The sequence below is a fragment of the Parasteatoda tepidariorum genome, chromosome 9 (genome assembly GCF_043381705.1).
Source record: "Parasteatoda tepidariorum isolate YZ-2023 chromosome 9, CAS_Ptep_4.0, whole genome shotgun sequence".
Taxonomy (NCBI): domain Eukaryota; kingdom Metazoa; phylum Arthropoda; class Arachnida; order Araneae; family Theridiidae; genus Parasteatoda; species Parasteatoda tepidariorum.
Genome location: NC_092212.1, coordinates 27473888 through 27497860, shown reverse-complemented (window position 1 = coordinate 27497860; position 23973 = coordinate 27473888). Strand labels below are relative to the sequence as shown.

The window sequence follows — 23973 nt, the reverse complement described above, 5'->3', positions numbered from 1 at the left end:
TATATATATATATAAATGTATCTTACTGGTTATAATTGTTAGAAAAAAAGTATAAAAATATTTTCTATGAGTTCTCAATATTTGTTTGACTTTGTTCAAAAGGTATCTTATTTGTGTACAACACTGGCATAAAAAATTCGGCTTTTAGCATCAGAAAAGTTTGAATAAAAGTTCAATTTCGAGTATAGCTGTTTTCTTTTTCAGATCTAACCGATTCCTCTATTTCTGTCTCTACGAATCTATGGATTTCATCATCTCTAAGCGATGAAGAAGACACATCTACATGTAAGTATTAAGTAACATTTTTAACAAATATATATATATATATTTATTATCTTTCTTTTCTTTTTTTCTAAAAAAATCAGTATGAAAGCTTTTACCATTTTTTTAGTATTAACTATTTATATCTACTAACTTTATTTCAAATGAGAAATAGTTCTGCATATACGCTATCAGGGCATTCATTAACTTTCAAATATTTTTCGTGAAAAATATTAACTAAGATATAACTAAAATATTAACTCTAACTAAGTTGATGTTTTAATGTGTGACTTTATATTTTGTTAATTTTATGTAAAATTATTTTTCGCACCCTCCGCATTTCCAGTATTAAGCTACCACTTTTCATTTTTTCCTTCCCGATTTTGATTCCGTACAATGCTTATGACTCGCCAGTACTCAAGAAGTTAACAAGCGTCGGTAGTCATGAATATTTTACTTTTTCTGAAAACAATGTAGGAAATAATCTGGAAACAGGGTTACTAAAAACACGGCAAAAATATTTTAACGTTAAATATATGCAAAAATTCATGCAAGTAATTAATTTTTACAATTTTCCTGCGTTTTCTTACTCATTCGTACATTTTTCAGCACCCGCAATAGACATTATCATTACAAGGCCAAAAGACGATATTTCAAATGTTACGGTAACTGATACTTCTGAAACTGATACAACTGTTACAAATTTATCAACTCCTGATGAGGAAGGTATGTATGTTGACAGTATGGTGAAAATATTTATTTTTTCTTGATTATGAAAACATTTTTTTAAAAATTATAATTTTAACTTAAATGTACTACATAGGAATAACCTGACTACAACTGAAAAATTGAACATTTTATTATTTTACCGTATTTTCTGTGAAACAAACGCTTATAATATATGTTTAAGTAAAATACAATTTTTCAATAACTTCTTAAGTGTAATGAATTCTGATGCAATAAACCCGTAACCAAAAGAAGTACTCATCAGTAAAATTCTTATTGAAAGATAATAAAGTTTTATCTAAAGAACCTAGTCGGACGGGTTAAAATTTTTGGCAACTGCAGAGCCTGAGTCAAGATATGGACCCTAAATATTCTGCTTTATTTATCATTTTTAAAAAAAGAGAAAAACAACTCAGCATGAACGATGTGTGTTCGTGGCCCTATGATTACGAAATCCGTCTCAAATCTAAAAGAAAGCAGGCTCTACGCCAGTTTGTAACAGTTTTAATTCTTTTCTTAATACTGAAGATTAAATATTTCTTTATTTTCAAAATATGTACTCGTATGCTAAGACAATTGCTGTGATTTTAATTTAGTAAACAGTTATAATTTATTTATTAACTTTAAATGAAGATATTTTCTTTTCGTTAGTTAAGTAGGAATTTTTTTCATTTAAAGAAACATTTATTATTCTCAACTCGTTCTCTCAGTTAAGAGGTCGATGTTTTAATTTTTAGGCCACGGATGTTCATTCAGGTATGCGGTTATTGAAATTTAATATCAAATGAACTGAAACTTTGAGATATCTTGTATGATTTTGATCATGCACTTTAATTTAAACTTCGTTAAGTTCAATAGAAACATTAGAGATGTGTTGTTGTTTCTAATGCTACTTGCCATATACCAGCTAGTCTGATTCGAGAAACCAAGTGAATTTAAGACGGAAGGTGATTTTCGTGTTTTCCATCTATGGCCAAGAATACGACTTCAGCTGCACACACGTCACAGTCCGTTTATAGGGCGGACCCATTCATACATCCATTTATTCATCCGCAGATCGTAATTTTAACCTGAACCAAAGAACGATCTATCTCCTATTCAATTCCCCCAGAGGTAATGATTGGTTACATAAAGGACTTTGCGACCCGACAGATTTAACATGCACTAGTCGCCAGTTACTACACTTGGAATCTTCGGCCGGTGGGTTCGAACTGACGGCATCTTGGAAATGAGTCCAACGCCTACCAAATAGGTTATCCCGGCCTTCACAGATGTGTACTATTAAATATTTTATTTTATTTTATAACCGTCGTTGAACAGACGACCTAATTTTTGTTTTGACGACTACTAGTTTTCAACTCTGTAGCCTTGAAATTTTGAACCCAATCCAGAGGACAAGGAAACTGCTGAATCAAGTATTGGGAGAAATTCGTCATCGTGGAGGAATTTTTGATGGAACTAACCCGCATTCGCGTTACATTTTGAGCTATTTATACAAGAAAAATAAACACTTATCAGATCTTTACTCATTTATGCATTGTGACAAAAAGTGGTTTATATAAAAAACACTTATGTATTAAAAGTGACAGTGCATATCTTTCTGTTAACTGCTACCTTTACCTTTCAAAATGCACTGCGTATTGATTTTAAATCCAAATATAAATACTATTAATTATTATTATATTTGATATGTTATGAGAGATAGAAGTATCTGTTTTTTTTTTTTCAAAATAAATCATAATATTAAAATCCTTGACCTACCACTACTTGAAAAAAAAAAGAGACAGTTTCAAGGCGATCTAATAGGTAGGGTAATATGATAAAGATGCATTTTTGGTGAAAAACGTTCTACTTGTGGTTACTTAAATCTTTAACCACAAGAAAAGTTTTCCATGCAGACGTGTGTTGGATTAAGATTTGAAATATTAATTCTTATAAAATATAATCATTTTTTTTAAACAGAAGAAAATCTATCGGGTTGTGAAATGAATCCTTGTAAAAATGGTGGACTCTGCCGTGAAGATTCTTCTGATTCCAGTGTGTTTGATTGCGAGTGTCCTCATGGCTTCACAGGAACTCGATGTGGAGTCAAAGACAACTGCAGATCAGATGAAGACATTGCTTGCAAGAAAGGTTATTGCTCTTATTCAGAAGACATATCAATGAGAAGTTGTAATTGTTTCTTTGGTATGTACTGGGATGACATCAAGAAAGAATGCAAAAGTAAGATTTATTAACTCATTTTTATTAATTTTACTGAAAAATCGAGGTCATCGGCGTTTTACCACTTGCCAGCGCAAAAAGTTTTTCAGAATTTTTTAGTCTGCCTGTTTTTTTTATAATCAGCCTTAAGCTTTTGGGCATATTAAGGTGTTGTGAGAAGAATTTCTCCATCAAAGAGGACTTTCCATGACTTATTGCAACGAACCTTTAAAAATGATATTTAATATAAGACTTCCCTACACTGAAAGTTTTTAGTAAACTATCTGAATTAAATTAGACTGATTTGAGCAATGAATAAAATATTTACATACTAACGTAATGTTATATGGTTTCATTGCAATGAGAATTAGGAGTGTTATATTGATTAGAAAATGCTAGAAAATTTTATAATACGCCTAGCGGGTTGAAAAATCATGAGTTTACCTCAGTTTAAGGTCAATTATTACAGAGATGCCAACTTGCTCCGGACAGAAAATATATATTATAAAGTGGTAGTTTGTCAACTGTGATTCTTGGCTTAATAAATTCAATTTAGTAGATTAATATCTACCACTATTTCTATACAATTCGTAGCATTATATAATTCACCACTTTAAAGTACTTATGTCATTCGATCATTGGATATCGTTGAGTAAGGTTGTATTATAACCGAGCTCCTGCTACGATGGCTTCACATAGATTTGGCCGCGGAGGGAAGGCTTTCCGATCCTCTCGCTTACCGAAAATCGATCCCACAAGTATTCGAGATGAGATGAGGAAAAATGCCCTCAGAGATTTCCCAGGATTAACAGATGAGAAGATAGCAGAATCAGAAAGACTCGCAAAAGGATGTAAAAGACAATTAGATGAAGCACTTCTGAACAATGAACGCATAAACGAAATGCTGTTGGAAAACCTGTACAGATGCATCTACTATGATGAGGAAATCAAAAGCCTGATAGAATCCCAGAATAAACAAGCGGACCCTCCTATGGAGACTACCGAACCAGACCCAGTGCCGGAAACTATAGTCACTCCGACAATAACCCCGGCTGACCCAAATCCTGTATCAGAAGANAGTTTAAATTAAATATTATCATGTTTTTAGGGCATGAATCTGAATTGAACATCCTGATAATGCTCACTCTGGTTATTGTTTCCGTTTTTAAAAGCGCTATATGTTGAGCCACCTCAACTAGATTTGGCATGTGACATTTTTAGCAGCAATGATTGGTCGATTTTCTAACGTTGCCATTCGGGGAGTTGTAATGAGGCTTTTTTTTTTGGTGCCGTGTAGGAGAAATATATACATAGATTTTGTCTTGTCCGGAGTAGTTGGCATCTCTGCTATTTTAGAGCATTTCTTTCATTTTACGATTGAATGCAAATATAGAATATTTTATGAATGGATAATTTACAAAGTAAATTATAATGGTAGTTACGATTCAGTGATTAAATAAACATAAATGAATTGAGTTTCTACCACTTCTTACATTTTTAGTCGCCTTGTCACCCTGTACTGAATAGATTAAAAGTTGCAGACAGTCACACGAGCCATTTTTTTCTATATATATATGCTTGTGTCAACCATATACTCTATTATTATTTTTTTTTATTTCCAATGGCACATTAAAAGAGAATTGAACATCAAAAAGTTAACAATAAATCTATAAATAAGAGCGAGCAATCCAGTAACGCTCCCAGATAGATTTCCGAGGGAGAGCAGAGCACCTAGACAGGTGAAACAAGTCCATTACCTCGTGGAGGCCACACAATATACAGAAGGGATCATGAACCATGTTGATGCGACATAGATGTTTTTTCAGGCAATTGTGGCCAGTTATCAGACGAATCATGGCAACAGATTTCATCCTAGGCCACTGAGGGACATTGAGAATCTGTTTAAGCCATGGTTTATTGGAATTACGATTTTTGAGTTCGTCATGAAAAGAGGCCCTGAAGATGTTCTTTATGAGACTTTTGATATTATAGAAAGGGAGTCTGGAATTAGATCTCTGTAGGACAGAGGCTCCTTTTTTTTTGCCAGGAGATCGGCCGCCTCGTTTCCCTGGATTCCACAGTGGGCCGGAATTCACTGGAGAGCCACTATCTTGTTATTATTGGTAAACCATTTGAGGAGATTTGAGCAATTACCGATGGTTAAAGTTCGAGAGCGGCTGGGAGAAGCCTTGGCTAGGCATATACTCCATTATATGCCTAACCAAGTGATTATCTTTTCACTTTGAGTAATTTCAGATATGATAAATCAGTGAGAGCCTACCAGGGCCGGTATTGAGTAACTAAAGCAATTCTAAGTCTTATATTGATTAAATATGATAGTATTACTGTTAAAGCGAAAATAAGTTTTCAAATTAGCATTTTCTAGCATTAAGCTACCACTTTTTATTTTTTCCATCCTGATTTTGATTCCGTACAATGCTTTTATGTCTCGCCCGTACTCAAGAAGTTAACAAGTGTCGGTAGTCATGGATATTTTATTTTTCCTGAAAACAATGTAGAAAATAATCTGGAAACAGTGTTACTAAAAACGTGACAAAAATATTTAAGCGTTAAATACATGCAAAAATTCATGCAAGTAATTATTTTTTGCAATTTTCCTGCGTTTTCTTATGCACTCGTGAATTTTTTAGCACCCGCAACAGATATTATCATTACAAGACCAAAAGACGATATTTCAAATGTTACGGTAACTGATACTTCTGAATCTGATACAACTGTTACAAATTTATCAACTCCTGATGAGGAAGGTATGTATGTTGACAGCATGGTGAAAATGTTTATTTTTTCTTGATTATGAAAATATTTTTTAAAAAATTATGATTTTAATTAAAATGTACTACATAAGAGTCACCTGACTACAACTGAAATGTTGAACATTTTATTATTTTATGGTAATTTGTGAAACAAACATTTACAATATGTGTTAAAGTAAAATGCAATTTTTCAATAACTTCTCAAGTGTATTGAATTCTGATACAATAAATCCGTTACCAAAAGTAGTACTCGTCAGTTAAAATCTTATTGAAACATAACAAAGTTTTAACTAAAAAAACCTAGTCAAAAGCCTAGAACCTAATCGGATGGGTTGAAATTTTTGGCCAGTCAAGATATGGACCCTAAATATTCAAGTTTATTTATTATTTAAAAAAAAGAAAAAGAAAACCAGCATGAACGATGTGTATTCGTGGCCCTATGGCTACGAAATCCGTCTCAAATCTAAAAGAAAGCAGGCTCTACCTCAGTTTGTAACAGTTTTAATCCTTCTCTTAATACTGAAGAATAAATATTCTTTTTAAAGTATGTATGCTAAGACAATTGCTGTGATTTTAATTTAGTAAACAGTTATAATTTATTTATCAACTTTAAATGAATATATTTTCTTTTCGTTAAGTAGGAATTTTTTTCATTAAAAAATATTTATTATTCTCAACTCGTTCTCTGAGTTAGGAGGTCGATGTTTCAACTTTTAGGTCCCTGATGCACATTCATGTATGCAGTTTTAAATTTTAATAATAAATGAACTGAAACTTCGAGAGATCTTGTATGATTTTGATAATGCACTTTAATTTAAACTTCGTTAAGTTCAATAGAAACATTACAGATGTGTTATTTCTAATGCCACTTGCCATATACGAGCTAGCCTACTTGGGGAAACCAAACGAATTTAAGGCAGAAGGTGCATTTCTTGTTTTTCATCTATAGCCACGAATACGACTTAAGCCGCATGCATGTCACAGCCCGTTTATAGGACGAACCATTCATACATCCATTTATTCATCCGCAGATCGCAATTTTGACCTGAACCAAAGAACGAGCTATTTCCAATTTAGTTCCCCCAGAGGTATTGATTGGTTATCGGAGCATGGAAGACGTTACCGACAGATTTAACATGCACTAGTCACCAGTTACTACACGGGGAGCCTTCGGCCGTCCGGGATCGAACTGACGGCTTTTTGGACATGAGTCCAACGTCTACCAAATAGGTTATCCTGGCCTTCACAGATGTGTACTATTGTATATTTTATTTTATTTTGTAACCTTTGTTGAACAGACGACCTAATTTTTCGTTTCTACGACTACTAATGTTCAACTCCGTAGCCTTGTAATTTTGAACCCAATCCTGAAGACAAAGAAACTCCTGAGTCAAGTGTTGGGAGAATTTCGCCATCGTGGTGAACTTTTTGATGGAGCTAACTCACATTCACGTTGCATGGAGGACTGTGGGCGGTGCAAGCCGGATGCAGAATTCGTGCGAAGCGGCTATAGCTGGGATTCGAGCTCTCGTTGAAACTCGAACCCTCTATCCCATAAGAACTATTATATAGTGGAAAATTTATATAGTGATAGTATCTGAAAGATATGCAGATCATTGTTCAAGTTCGCCAACACTGTAAAAGCTTTACCAGCAAATAACTGACTCACTATGACATTAAATATATTAATTTGAATTATTTTTAACTTTTGGGTGAAAAACTACTTAAAATTATTAAATCGAAAATTATAAATTATACTATTAATTTAATTACCTCTGGAAAAATGTTCGCTACAAATTGGAGCAAGTTTTCATCTCTTTTATTCATTTATTTAAAAAAGAAATGAAGATGTTTTGCAACTAGTGTATTTTTCGGAAAATGTAAAGCACAACTGGCAATTGTGTAACTAGAAAGCATCATTAAGTAACTATACATATTTAACCAGGATAATTTATATCTAACGAAATCTCTAATATTGTACTTAAACAAAGGGCATAATTAACAAGCAAATTTATACTAAGTTTCTTGCTGCCAAATATAAATTTTTTAAATCGGAGAAAGAGTTAATACAATTTTCTAGATTTTAATAATTTTGTAAACACCACTACACATTATTTATATTTAAAAAAAATCATTATATATTTATTTTCACTTCAATTGAAACATCCCTTTAAGACCTGGATTATCTTTAATGTCTTACATCATTCTTCAAAACAAAGTAACTTTTCTAGCGCTTTTTTCATTTCGTGTTATTTATACTTTATAGTTTTATTAGTTTATAGTTTTATTGGTCTATATATAAAACACTTATGTACTAAAAGTGATAGTACATATCTTTCTGTTAACTGCTACTTTATCTTTAAAAATACACTGTGTCTAGATTTCAAATCAAAATATAAATACTATTAACTATTATTATATTTAATATGATATGGGAGATAGAAGTATCTGGATTTTTTCAAAATAAATCATAATATTAAGACACTTAACCTACCACTACTTGAAAATAAAAAAGGCGGTCTTAAGGCGATGGCGGACCTAATGGGTCAAAGGTTTCTTTCACCAATCAATTGCACTTCGATTTATCATACATTCCCACTCAGATGAATTAGTAGTTAATAATTTCGCTCGATTTCAACTAAAAGTATTGCCGAGCTATTTAGGAGGTTGATTTATGATTGATTAGGTTATTTTTGGTACAAAACATAACCTCATTCTCTGCATCAAGTGTATCTCACAACCTCAAAGCACCTAATTTTTTTGTGAGGGACAATTTACTATTTTGTTGGATTAAAATTTGAAATATTTATTCGTGTATAAAATATAATCATTTTTTTAAACAGAAGAAAACATTTCGGGTTGTGAAATGAATCCTTGTAAAAATGGCGGACTCTGCCTTGAAGACCCTTCTGATTCCAGTGTGTTTGATTGCATGTGTCCTGATGACTTCACAGGAACTCAGTGTGGAGTCAAAGACAACTGCAGATCAGATGAAGGCATTGTTTGCAAGAAAGGTTACTGCTCTTATTCAGAGGACAGATCAATGAGAAGTTGTAATTGTTTCTTTGGTATGTACTGGGATGACATCAAGGAAGAATGCAAAAGTAAGATTCATTTACTCACTTTTATTAATTTTACTGAAAAATCAAGGTCACCGGCATTTTGCCACGTGCCAGTGCAAAAAATTTTCAGAACTTTTTAGTCTGCCTGTTTTTTTTTCGTGTTTTTTATAATCAGCTTTAATGCTTTTAAACATATTAAGGTGTTGTGAGAAGAATTTCTCTATCAAAGAGGACTTTCTATGGCTTATTGCAATGAACCTTTAAAAATGATATTTAATATAAGACTTCACTACTCTGGGAGCTTTTAGTAAACTGCCTGAATAATCAGACTAATTGAGCAAAGAATAAAATATTTTCATACAAGCGTAATGTTATATGGTTCATTGCAATGAGAGTTAGGAGTATTATATTGATTGGAAAATGCTGGAAACTTTTATAATGCGCCTAGCGGGTTGAAAAATCACGGTGGCTGGTTTTAAAGAAGCTAGATTACTTGAAAAACTAATGATATATATTCCTCATTAAAATAAAAAAGAAACTTTAAAGATACCACTCTTTCAGTACGAAAAAATTTTAATAATTTTATCTTTTAGTGTAATCTGCTTAAATCGTTTCAAAGTCTGTTAACATAGCATTGCGTACCTAGTATTTAAATACGACGGTGTGTGCTTCTTGTAACAAATAGAATCCATTGCAATATTTTAACCTCAATATTTGTATCTTGGGTTTCCGCTATGTATTCTAATCCTGTGATTATCAACCAGATTAATTCGGAGGACGAATAAAACAATTCAACGTTTTGTCGCACATCGATAAGGTTGATAATTGGGACAATTGCAGGTATGTCAACCGCTTTCTGAATAAGTTTTAATAAACTGGTTACGAATTAAATAGAAAAACTTGTATAATAAGGATAATACCTACTTTATAAAAGTATCACACAAAAAAAAAAATACTTAAATGATTTTTGACCAGTTTGTTTCCGATTACTCATATACCCTTTAAATCGAGAAATATTTTGAACTTTAACTTCTTTAAAATTAAATTTATATTAATTTTGATACACGAATATTTATTCTGCTATTCAATCAACAAAATAGCAAAAAAAGAAACCAAATTTTACGGGCATGTCCAGACAGTTAAAGGATACAAGTAAACACGAAATAACTAAAAAGAAAACAATCAGAAAAATAAAAGACTATCAAAAAATAAACATCTGAATTTAATGTGATTGCCGTTCCTATTTATTGCTGACTATCATGTCCATTTTGGGTATCAAACTGGTTACAGGTACGGTTGAGGAAGATGCAAAATTAAGTCGATTTCGTTTCGTTTTAATGTGACACTCATAGCTGAAAATGTAGTTTCCTGTACTGCGACTGTACTTTTTGATTTTACGTATTTTGCTTTCTGTTAAAGCAGCAGCATAGGACTTTGTTGAGATTGCTCTGTTGTAATAGATGGCATTGTTTTCAGTATAGTTAATGTAATTGGGTTTCGGTTCGAATTGGGGATATTTGACTCACTGCTTGTAATTTGTTGGCTGGGAGCCTTCACAGTTTGCGCACTTTGTCGGTTGATCTTTCGGTTTAGCACACTGGAATGAAAGATGGTTCGTCGTGGTTACAAGTTTGCTGAGCTTGAGTGAATTGCTGCCTGCGAAAGCACTGTGAGTGACGCATGGCCTTCCACGATAGCTCTCAAGTTTGATGATTTTGTCTCTTTTTTATTTAGAAAACAAAATGACATCATTGAGTATTGCTATTTTATTAGATTTTTTTTAATGAACAAAAGTATGCCCGAGTATCATATCAGACATCTACTTTTCAATTCTCATATCCTCTTCAAATCTAATCCCGTCCTTGACATTGAAAAGCCTATTGGTTCATCGCTCTTTATGGAGCTCCCATTTCCGATTATAAACGAGCCAGTTTCATCAAACATTGAGAGATGAGACCCTAATTAGCTCGTCTTCAAAACTCCCTCGCTTTTCCGTTATGAAAAAGAAGAATTTAAAAAATGCAACAATGATTCGGTAAATACAGTTTGGTTTCTAATACAAGCGAATGTTGCATGAAGTTGAAAAACAATTATCAATTTAAATACATACTGAAGATACTTATTTCAATTTTTAAATAAAAAAAAATTTTGTACGATTGAAAGATTGCGTGAACAAGACAAAATTAAATTTTAAACTTACTTTTAATGTTTAGCAGCACTTTTCATTACCTTCCTATATTAAAAAAATCGTTTTTTGCAGCCGTCATCACCGTTTCAGAGAATTATCAGCGATCGTGTTTTTCACTGACATAACTGGAAAACTATTACATGAAACTAAATGAGATTTTGCTCATTTTTAGAGAACTGATTGAAGAACATTCATATATTAAAATGTGGTTGGCTGTTTGGTTCTAATGCCACTTGCCACACGGGCAAGTCTGCTTAATGAAACCGAGCAAATTTAAGGCAGAGTGTGCGTTTCTTGTTTTTCATTGGCGCCATCTATGGCCAAGAATTCGATTTCTGCCGCACCATACGTCGCACCCGTTTATAGGGCGGACCCATTCATACATCCATTCATTCATCCACAGATCGTAATTTTGACCTGAATCAGAGAACGCTCGATCTTCAATCCAGTGCCCCCAGAGGTATTGATTATAGATATTAAAATGTTTTTGATGCGGATATTATTTTTTGAAATATTTACGTCAAATCTGAAGATTTCCTTTTTGTGTCGCATTTAGGGCATATTTGTCATATTTAAGATAATTAGACCTAAAATGCAATCTCCTATTTACTTCAATGCAACACTGAATTTTTATTGACATGTGTCTGTCACTACAAATTTTAATCCTTTTCAAATAGCTAAAATGCTTAAGTTTTTAATTGTTTAATTTTCCAAAAGACTAGAGTTTTCATACGTATTATCGTTACAAGATCTTCACAAAATAAAATGGTGGTCACAAATGTAATGCACTTGAGATTTGTTCCTTCTTCGTTACCACTATTGGATATTTCTAGATCTGTGGGAATTCTGTATTGTATGGTAGCTAAAACGAGAGACACTATAAATTAAACGAAAAACTATATACTTCTATTTTTTATCCTCATTTAATTTTTCTGTGACTCATTATTGTTTCGAAATAAAGTCTTTAACATGTTAGATGTATGTTTTATCATCTTATAGATTCTGAACCACCCTGTTTTCCCAATCCTTGCCACAATGGGGGTGAATGCAATATTGATAAGGATAGTGATTTCAAGTGCGAATGTCCAATAGGATATGAAGGATCCACTTGCAGTATTAAGAACAATTGTGGTGATGGAGATGATTGTCCTGGTGGTCGATGTGAAAGAATAGAAGAGAATAACTTAAAGATTTGTACTTGTTCTGAGGGAAAATATTGGAATGAAGAGGAACGTCGTTGTGAAGGTAATAGGTTTTATATTTATTGAAACTAATTATGATTGTTTTCATTAAAAGTCGAATTTGACTTTAAATTTCGAAAACTTATTTATTTATTTTCGTTTAAATAATACTTATACTGCAGACGTCACTGGAAGAATAACCTTTCAAAACATAGCAGAAATATTAACTTACAAGAGAAATATTTATGTCTCCCTTAACAATCGGACTAAACTTTCTCTGAGAAACATATTTTAATGTTAGGATAATAACGTATGTATTATTTCAAAATAGTATAAAGTTATAGTTTATAAAAAAGTAAAGTTTTTACACAAATTTAAAGTAAATTTCGATTTGTTGTCAAGGAAAATTAGTTACAAAGTTAGAATTTATCACCAGCTTTTATTTCCTGAGAAGCGAAAAGTATCTATAAAGTTTATTAAAGACTTGAATTTTTGCACTAACTTAATGCAAGCTACCATTTTCTAAGTCATTTAAAATATTAATTTTTTTCTCCATTTTTTGAGGCTAAGTTTCTTGAGTATAATGATTGTTTAATAGGGATAATTTTAATTTTATTTATAGTATTTATCCTAAAGATTTGGTTTTGAAGAAAACTAATGAGAATTGCTTAAATGTTGAATATTTTAATTTTAAAATTGATATTGTTGATAAAATAATCGAAATTGGTGTTTTTGATAAAAGGAAAGCTTTTAAATTTAAAGTTATTTTTTTCTGAAACTTTAATACTAATTTGTGTAATAAAATTTTTAAAAATTTAGTTTTTTCACAATTGGTTAGGATTAAAAATATTTGCAATAACGTTGAAAGTTTTCAGGAGGCTGTGAATAATTTTTTGAATAATTTGAGTAATAATGATTTTACTTTTAACCTTTGTGAAGTTAATTTTTTGATTAAGAAAATGATTGAAGAATGCTAGATTTTTATTTCTTTTAACAGGGCGCAATTCAAGTCTTAACTGAGCAGTCCCAATTAAGCATTATATTAATTTGTTACGTAATCTTCTCTTTTACCTCTCTTTTTTTCAATCTGTGCATTTTAATAGTGGGCGTTGTTTTCTTTTGTTTTAAGTGTTTCCTTTGCATTTAGTTTGCTTGTGAAATCGCTGTTTGATCGGTTTAATGTGAGTTTTTATTTTCTCAAGTTTTTGTTTGAATTTCTTTTCTGAATTGGTTTCATGTATTTTAGGTATTTTTTCCTGGACTTATACAAAACCTTCGGGGTACTGAGTGAGTTACTTTTGGCATTTAATTTTGCCTCTCTCTCAATAGAAAAGGTTTTGTTTTATGGCTTCCGAGGCCGGTACCCTCTGAAGACGTCAGCTTCGGTGGTCATATTTTTATTTTCATTTCCTTCGTTTTCTTTATTGCTACATTAATTTATTAGCTCATTCGTTCTGTTATAATTTTTAATATATAATGAGTTTTCTAAATTGAAACTTTAACTTTATTTAAAACTCTTATTTTATATCTCTATGTTTCTGACAATTCTTTTATATACACTTCCTGCTTGGTTCTATAATACAATATTACTTTATTACAAATCAAACTTTTTCAATTTAAATTAATAAAACATAATTTTAATTAATTTAATTAAAGCATGAATTTAATTAATTTAATTAAAGCATACATTTAATTAATTTTAATAAAACATAAATTTTACTACCAGTTTAATTAATCAGGGAAATAATATGGTAAAAAATATGAAACCTCATATAATTGCTTAAAATATTCTCATTAGTATCCTTCATTAAATTGCATGCACCATTTTCTGCAATCTTCAAACATTAATTTGTTGAAATTTGTGAAATCTTTTGCTGAGAGCAGAGCATTTGATATCCCTGACATCTTAGTTTTATGAGTTAATATTAAAGGAACATTTTATTAAAATATTGCTAGATATAGTTTCTAAAATTGAGTAACAAAATACGAGTTGCAAATTTAACGCGTTTTAATTAATGGCCAAAAGTACGAGTGCGAAGTTTTAATTTTTACATATATTTATTGTATTTTAGATGAAAAACTTCCCTGCATTCCAAACCCATGTAAAAACCATGGGTTGTGTGAGATTGTACCCTCTGGTGACTACTCCTGTAATTGTTCTTATTGTTCAATTGTTCTTATTATTGTATATTAGATGAAAAACTTCCCTGCATTCCAAACTCATGTAAAAACCATGGGATTGACATGAGATTCCACCCTCTGGTGATTATTCCTGCAATTGTTCTTATTGCTAGTATAGTTCAATTGTTCTTGTATTTTAGATGAAAAACTTCCCTGCACTCCAAACCCATGTAAAAACCATGGATTGTGTGAGATTCTACCCTTTGGTGACCACTCCTGCAATTGTTCTGGTCATTATTTGGATAAGGACTGCAAACAAGAAAATACGTGCTACAATACACATGGTAATGATACGGAGTGTGGAAATAAAGGAACTTGCAAATTTAAAGAAATCTCATCCTATTGCGATTGCATTGATGGATATTACTGGGATGCTGAAATGCGTACCTGCCGAAGTAAGAAACAATTTTTTTTTCAATTTACTTATTGAAAGATGTATAAAAAATTCATACAATGCAAATTCGAATTAATACCCCGCATTATTATAAAAACCTTAGAGCAAGTTTTTATTCGTCTGAACGTGCGCACTAAGAAGTTGCAATTCGTCTTGTCATTGATTTTATTGGCATTTATAAACGTTGGTTAATGTAACTGTTGTAACTAGTGTAGATGAAATTAGATGTATCTAACCTATTGCACACTAAATGGTTGTTATTCGTCCTGACATTGGTTTAATGAGCATTTGATACTGCTGGTTAATGTAATTGTTTTAACTACTGTGGAAGCAATTAAATGCAGCTAACCTTTTGCGCATTAAAAAGTTGTTATTTATCTTGTCATTAGTTTAATACAGAGTTGAAGCCGATGGCTAATGCAATTCCTGTAGCTAGAGCTTGAGTAGTTTGGTGCAATGTTTGGTGATCCTAAACTTTCGCACATCGAATTCTTCATGGTATTTAGTCAATAAGCCTTTAAAATCACTGATTAATGTAATTCGCTTAATTTCCCTGCTAGCGATTTGGTGCAAAATTTGATTAACTAAATCTATTGCTCACTAAGAAGCTGTTTGGCTTGCACGGCATTTGTTCAATAGGCATTTAAAACTGTCAGTAGTCCTGTATTTACTGGGAGAGTAATTTGTGGTTACATTTATGACCGATTTTTAACTTACTGATGGTTATAATATACACATAACCAAATAACTACGTTTTTGAAAGTGTTGGTTATCATCTTTCAAAATGTATTTAATCTTGAAATTAATTTTTGACTGACGGAAAAATTACAAAACTGCTGAAATACGAAGAGTTTTGAGCAATGAAATTTTCCGGAGTTGTTCAGAGAAATACTATTCCTAGAAAGTTAAAACAGAAGTGCTCTCTAATTTTTGATTGAAATAAATCGCAAAATTTGGATGAATGCTCGCCAAATGTTTTACCCCGTTAGTGCAGCGTTCGAACAACGCCTCCTATAACTGAAAGCCTCCACACTCTTGTTTGTAGGTAGTCCGATCAGACCACTATGAACCATTTAATATGAAATCTATTAAAAATTAGAATGTGGTAGAAAATATATGTCTAAAAATTTGTTTTATTTATGAATAGTATTGGTTTGCTTTATTCACTTGTCAACCACTACAGATTCAATTCTCAAATATATATGATAAATTTCTCTCAATTACTTTTATAAAAGGTTTTGGGTTCATGCGCACAACTGATTCACTTTTTAAGCAGTCTGCGCGGACTACTTATAAAAGATCGTGTGGAGGGTTTTTGATGTAGGAGGTGATGGTTCAAAGCGTTCTTTTGAAAAATAAAAAAAGTGGTAACTACTTAGTCCTTTAAATTAAAAGTATTTAAATATAATTTCATTTTTAAAAAAACACACATACGTCAGTTTTGGAACTTCTTGTAACTATTTAACATCTTATTGCTTCCCGATATTGCATCACATAAAAATAAATTTAAAAAAAAATAATTTTTTAACTTGTTTTTAATTTTTAATTGGATTTTGCAACCTATTGATAACAAAGAAAATTTCTTGGACATATTCAATGGCAATTAACCCAGAATAACATCACGTGATGCATACCATAGATCGGTGGAGATAATTTAATTGATTTATAATTTTTGGCGAAAATAAATTAGTATTAAATTTTGAAGAGTATGTCCTGGAATTAGTTAAAAGCACCTTCTTAGGAAATTTTAAAAATGAATCAGAATTAATAAATCTTTTGTGCATCTGAATTTCCCAGATATTGCCTCCTTATAAGATTTTTTTTTCGTTTTTTTGCGGAATCATTATTTTTAGCCAGTCTTTTTAAGTTCTTAGATAACACTAGGGAACAAATGTTTTGTTGCATTTACACATACATTTGATTTAATCTAATTCGGGTATGGAATTGGACAAATCTGAAAGGACTTTTGCCTGGAAAGCATCAGATTTGTTTCAAAATGTTGTTTTTAGTTTAGTTTAGTTTTCGTCTGAACATACAAGCTTATAAAGGATGTATAGGTTTATACAAATGCATGCAATACACTTGCCTGTTCCCTTGAAAATAGCATATTGAGTAAAAAAAAGCACATGACCTTGACAAATTGCATCATGAACTGAAATGTTCTACCACCTTCTTTCCACCAATTCTGACGTATCAAAGAAGTAGAGACGCATAATCACTGGAAAGAATTTTAGAAATTCCTGGTTAAGAATATATTATTGAATTGCAGAAAAACGGTAGCTTCTTGAGAGAAACTGATTGCAGATTTGAAATCAGTGATGTTAAATAGCTAAGATCCGTTCAAAAATCCAATGCAATAGAAAAAAGAACTGCTCTCCCTTAGTGTAATACCATCTCCGGAGCCAATTTGGACAAGTTTTTAAGCTAAGGTCTTGTCCAATTTCTAAGCAAGGTCTTGTGCATACAGATCCTCATTCGATCATTCAAAACTTGCAGAGGTTTCAAAAGAATATAGAAAAACTAGTCATAGTTATTCTTTGTTTTGGTTTACAATAAAATTTATCTCATTGTTTCTTCTTGCAGAAAATTTTCCTCCTTGTTATCCAAATCCATGCGCAAATGATGGCCTTTGCAGTAGATCCAATCATACGTTCCATTGTAAATGTTCCGAGGAATACACCGGTGTACGGTGTGAAAATCCAGACTACTGTGTCCTTCAAGGTGGTAATGTAGTTTGTGGAAATGTTTCCTGCGTAAGCAACAGTAAATTAAAAGCATTTCAATGTCAATGTGAAGAAGGATTTTACTTTGATTTCGGCAAAAGGACTTGCCTTGGTAATAATTGATTGAATTCATTAAATTCACTTTAACGTTCGGTATTCGAATACGAAAAGTGTTTGAATTCATAATTTCTTAACACCAGGTTTACGAACGTTTCTTATGTACCTATCTCTACGAACACGCGTCAATTTGAAGCATGAACGAATACATATAACAGCACTTACAAAGATGCCAACTTGTTCCAGACAACAAATATATATTTTAAAGTGATAGTTTATCAAATGTGATCTTTGTTTTAATAAATTCAATTTAGTCGATTTTTATCCACCACTATTTCTAAATAATTCCTAGGCTTATATAATTCACCACTTTTAATTATCGGAATTCATTTAGCAGTTATTTACCGTATTTTAAATTTTGTTGGTGTGTTCGGAGCAGTTGGCATCTCTGTCCTTAGTAAGCAATGTAACTATATACTATAAGAAAAAAAAGTGAAAATATTCTAGTATTTTGTTTTTCAATACTCAAACTAACAACTGAAACCTTCAAAATCTGACATCAATTGACATTCAGCGTTTGTTCTTTCTATTATTACTTATCGGCAACAGTTGCTTATCTCTTATTTCATTTGAGATAACGATATCGGATCGAAGTATTGTCGGTACATTCCTATTTATTATTGATGTGATGTTTGCATGCTTACTCATAATTTTGACTAAATTACGATCGCGTCAAATTGACGCATATCCGTAGCAATAGGTATACCACAAAGAGAATTTCAATATTTCAACGCTTTTGAAGAAAATAGACTTCAATATATATTTACCTCTATCAATGGATAAAAGTCATTACAAGAGATAAAATATAAATGCAAACGGGTTTTGTAATTTTCCTAATAAAATTCTAAATGCGTCAAAATGACGTGTCCCGTAAACCTAATGTTAAGCAAGCTAAAGCATTTCTTATGCATTTTGCTTAGCAATGAAAACTTTAAACCTACTTATCTCAAAACTTGATTTTTTGAGTTGTGCCGATATTGCAGCCCGTGGTGTCACGTATCCCACAGGTCTAAGAAAATGTTAATATTGATATCGAAAAGGAGAAAAACATTGATCCTTTAATACATTTGCGACCACCACCTTATATTTTTCAGTGCTGTCAACTACTATGCCTTTGTAAAATATTTTGTAGACTGGTAGACAATTAAAAACTAAAACTTTCAAAATTTTCACTAAATTTGCCAATTTTTTTAAAGTTTCACCGCGAGAAAGCTGAAATGGCTTTTTATATGAACTTTTGAATCATTAACATGTTGTTATGTGGATGATAACTTTAAATCAAATTTACCAAAACAAAGAATAATACATTGAAACTTATACTTAGCTATCACTTGAAGAAATGTTTTCAAAAAGAGTGAATTGTTAGCAGGCGAGGTTATTACACGAAGAATATATAACCAAGAAAACTGCCCCACCGGACCGTTAAAAGTTTATCCTATCATAAAAAAGAAAATTCCAAGTAGCAATAACCTCAATTTAAAATTTCTTTCATTATTTCTCAGACTCCTGGGAGCGCAAAAAATGCAATTTAATTTATCGAAGCAAGAGTGTGTTCTACTTAGGAGATTCTTTTTTAAAAGAAAGAGAAAAAGAACTAAGCATAAAAAAATGGAAATTATTTTATAATTTTCGCTGTTTTAGATCTTCAGATGAATTTGTTATCTAATTCTCTAAGGGCTTAACATTCTCTTTTACTAAAATTTTTACATTATATAGGAGAAGGTGGGGTTCTAAAAAAAGATTCGAAAGTCTGTTGGAGTTTAACTGCTTCGCCTAGATATTAATTGTTTAGTTGTATGCAATACATAATTTATAAAAAATAATAGATGAACTATTTTTTTTATGAATGATTTTTTTTTTTGAAAAAGTCGAACCACCCGGTTTTACCCCACTGATGGGATAAAACTCGGTATGCATGTTAACTCTATGGGAAATTTAGGAATACTGGAGTTTCAGTGAAAAAGTAGCAGGCATTTCTATTTTTTATGATAATTTAAGAAATATATGCATTTAATTTACATGTGATGCAGAGACGGCGGTAATCAAGAGGGAGGGGTAAGAGAGGTGCAGTTTTCCCGGTGACCCCTCCCTCTTGATCTTGGCAGTTTTCCGGAAAGCCCGACCAAAATTCTTTACCAAAAATAGTACGCTTATAAATGTTTTTATTCCAAACGAAAATGTTTTTATTCCAATTTTCTTTATATCCAAATACGAACTACAATTTTGTGCTAAAGGTCTTCAAAACTTTTACAAATATGAAAGTAAGACTTTTTGTGCTTTGAGAATGAGGCCCGTAATAAATTTTGTCCTTGGACCCCTAAAACCTTTGTTCAGTATTGAATGTAGTTATTATCTTCCTCTACTGCGCTCAGCTTTTGTGGGATCAGCATTGACACAGATCAAGGGTGATGACTCCAGATCTGATAGTACCCAGTTTTACTTTACACTACCAGTGCTACTTATCAGGTTAAATCCTTTTTAAATGTTAGGGTATGAATGTTTAGTAAATGTGTAATTAGCTGGCCTAAAACTGACTTTTATTATTCTAATGACTAACAAATAAGAGTATAAAAACCAAAGGAGATTATAGAGCAGACATAATAAAGCAAATTTATCCACTTAAAAGTCGTAAACTTATCAACAACACTCTTGTATGGTAGATTCTTCTTCTTGACTAGTAAAGTGTATATCAGAGTTTGTGTAATTCAGAGTTTTTACAGGAAAAAACTAATTTCGCTAAAATCGAGGTAACCGATTTTTCAGAGATGCCAACTTGCTCCGGACAGCAAATATATATTTTAAAGTGGTAGTTTATCAATTGTGATCTTTGTTTTAATAAATTCAATTTAGTAGATTTTTATCCACCACTATTTCTAAATAATTCGTAGGCTTATATAATTCACCACTTTATAGTACTTATGTCATGCGGTACTTTTTAAAAAGCAAGCAAAAATAATGAAAAATTTGTAAAACTTACTTTAGTTATTTACCGTTGTTTTAATTATTTTGGCGTGTCCGGAGCAGTTGGCATCTCTGATTTTTCCTTCCCCTACATATGGTGTAATGTATACTTTAGTCGAAAATTATAATTTTCTGTTATTGTTATTACCTTGAAAAGTACTCTAAATTTCGACTAATCTATCAAGTTTACTTTAATTTTTCTTCATTTCTAATAATCTATTTTATGATTAATTGAACATTCATTTTTTATTGAGCATTATTTTAATCCATTACTTAGCGCATAAAATCTTATTCACAATACTTATTAGTTCAAAAATTATATTTAATTTCGATTTTTTCTGTTGCATAGTTAAAAAAACAGATTTCTTTCACAAATAAAATATTTTTAAAATAACACAAAGCAGAAAATTATTGAAGAAAAATCCAATTACTAGTTAGTAATTTTTAATGCTTCTAAGACTCTCTCGAAATATACAGTTTTTATGTCAGTAATTATGAATAAATTGTTAAAATAAACAAATTAGATTTCTATTGAAAGTTTCATGTAAAATATCTAGGTTTGCATACCAACTTCGTCAAGCTCCGTCTTTGCTCTAGCTTTTATTGCTACTTATGCTAAATAAATTATTTTAAGTCGTAAAATAGTGCTGTAACTTTGTTTTACAGGTTATTTAAGTCCATCGAATATCTGTGCTAGTATGATAAATATTTTAAATTTCAGAGATTGATTTCTGTCCTATCATGATGTGTGGTGTAAATGAACAATGCGTCAACAGCAAATGTATTTGCCAAGACAATTTTCAGAGAAATAATAACACAAACAAGTGTGAAGGTAAGTGTATTTTTCGTACAATATATTCGTACAATATATATTAATAATTTCGTCATTATTCGAACCGTCAGGTTCTTAAGGAAAGTTTTCTACATTGATAGTGAAATTAAAAATTAAACTTCGGTTGTTAATATAAAGTATTTCTCGCAATTGGAGTCATGAAGGTTTACCCAATCGCGTAATCTGATGAGACTTAATAATTTCGAATATATAAAAATCGGTGACCAAAATATTTTGCTGTAAGTCTATTTCAGAAAGATATAATGCATTACTAACTACCACATGTTATGAATGACAAAGAATTTAGTAGGTTAGATTTGGTAACAAATCAACTAAAAAGCTTTCGTATCATTCTTAATCCAAAAAACAACCAGTTTTTAAATTGGCTGCTTCCTCTTAGTTCAGAACTTAGATAAATCGAACTATAATGGGTTAGGGCTCTACAATTTCGAGCCCAACGCCATGATTGTGGTAATATGGTCAGGATTACTCACAGGCCGCTTTTACTTCTCAGACAAGCTGGTACTTATTGGTCTGAAGCAGAGTAGGCTTCAAGCCATACCACTGAGAATCGAATCCCAATCTTTCAGTGTCTATTTTTACGAATAAGTGAAATTGCTCGAATGGCAAAACTCCTCAGCAAAGCTGAAAAACTGATAACAATATTGTTATTGGTTTTTTAGTTATTGTTATCAGTTCTTTTTGTCTTCTCTTAAATTCTTAAAGTTTATATTTTCAATGATCAGAGCTGTTTGTATACCGGAAACGAAAGAAAATCTAGAAGTAACTTCCGTAGCTTATTTTCACAAGAAATTAATGTTCGTGATTACGAAAACTTATTTGCATTTATTAACAGTAGGAAACAATCTTGTATAGAAGATATGGCTATAAATAAGCCTTGTTTGGCAGAGTTTTTCACAGCTCTGAAACCCTATACATATCTTGAGACGAAAAAGCTCAAAAACTGGTACGAAAGATCTTTTATTCCAGCATTTTTTTTCCGCGAAAAATTTAACTACCCAGATTTTTTTTTACGATTAGAGCGTAAAAAATTCGCTCAATTGCTATCTAGGTCATATTAAAAATTTAAAAAAAAGTGATTTTTTTAAAATTATTGTAACGAAAATATACAATGTGAAATGTATTCTTTCTATTGTAGAAAACATTACTATTGTTGTAATTATGAGTTATAAAAAATATCGAGTAAATTTAGTTTTGTGCAATCAGAGTACATTTCAGTTGATATATTCCAAAGCATATATTTTATCTTACATAATAAGAATCTTAATAATAAGATAAATATGAAGATAGATTAATGTCTCTTTTTTAAAAATTATTGCAGCAAATTACTGTGCTGTCAACCCATGCCCTATAGATGATATGATATGTACTGAAGGACAAGGAATCAGGGATTTTTATTGTTCTTGCAAAGAAGGCTATTCGTTCAATGGAGCTCATTGCGCAAGTAATAGCATTAATGTAACAGAATCATAACACTATAACACGGTGATGCGAAGATTTTTTTTAAAAATATGTCTGTTTTTTCATTTAGATGCGGTCTGTGTATTTCCATCATTCAATGATTGTGACCAGAAATGCCGTCTATCAGAAGAAGAATTCAATTGCAAATGTGATTCAGAGTTTTTCATTTTAAATGAGGACAACAATACTTGTAGTATGTAAATTAATTACTATCCTTTCATTTCGTAATAATGTAGATTCGGAACAAATAGTTTTATATCGAAATGGAAGCAAATAATTTAAATCAAATAAGAACAAATAGTTTTATATCAAGTAGGAACGGGTTGTTTTATATAAAAGAGGAACGAATAGTTTTATGTCAAATAGGAACAGATAGAACTATTTGTTGTCTTATTTATCACCAAAAGCTACACTAAAAATTAACGTTTCTTACGTGTTGCAAGAAAGTCAATAAAAAGGATAAATTTTTCCATAATCTAGTGGATTTATTCTGAGTATAGGTTATCGTGTTGTCAATCTAGCTTGAGCTTTTTCTTGGGACTGAATTGCAATTTTCCTTAATACTAACTCATATGCAGCTTAAGCCGAGTGTTAATTTTTTTCTCATTTTTTTAATAACTATTTTTTTTAAAAAAGAAAAAGATGCTGAAAGGTTTTAAAAAAACAATCCTAGAGAAATGGGACAATATTTATACACTGATGCCAAGAGAGACTTACTTTAATTGAAATTTTTCTTTCTAAGTTACTCAGTTAAGAAAATAAAAATAAAACAGTGGTACATTATTCACCTTAAAAATTATGTTCTAAATTCTGCTTAAAATTATTCTTAAAACTTAAAAAAAGGTCCTCCTTGCTGCTTAAAAGAAAATATTGAAATTTTCAGACTTAA

At 31.3% G+C, this 23973-nt stretch overlaps 1 protein-coding gene across 5 annotated transcripts in view; it reads left to right on the top strand.

Annotated features, from left to right (window-relative positions):
* LOC107451810 (neurogenic locus notch homolog protein 2) overlaps positions 1-23973 on the top strand; it is a 148304-nt gene that overhangs the window by 12475 nt on the left and 111856 nt on the right. For 4 of the 5 annotated variants that reach the window (XM_071185176.1, XM_071185174.1, XM_071185175.1 and 1 more), the window contains exons 2-10: positions 205-285; positions 5841-5957; positions 8807-9067; positions 12213-12458; positions 14716-14970; positions 17553-17804; positions 21492-21602; positions 22945-23067; positions 23155-23277. In XM_071185176.1, the coding sequence (XP_071041277.1) occupies positions 205-285; positions 5841-5957; positions 8807-9067; positions 12213-12458; positions 14716-14970; positions 17553-17804; positions 21492-21602; positions 22945-23067; positions 23155-23277 (1569 nt within the window). The remainder of the gene's footprint in view (positions 1-204; positions 286-5840; positions 5958-8806; positions 9068-12212; positions 12459-14715; positions 14971-17552; positions 17805-21491; positions 21603-22944; positions 23068-23154; positions 23278-23973) is intronic. The other variant, XM_043050667.2, reaches the window with a different exon arrangement.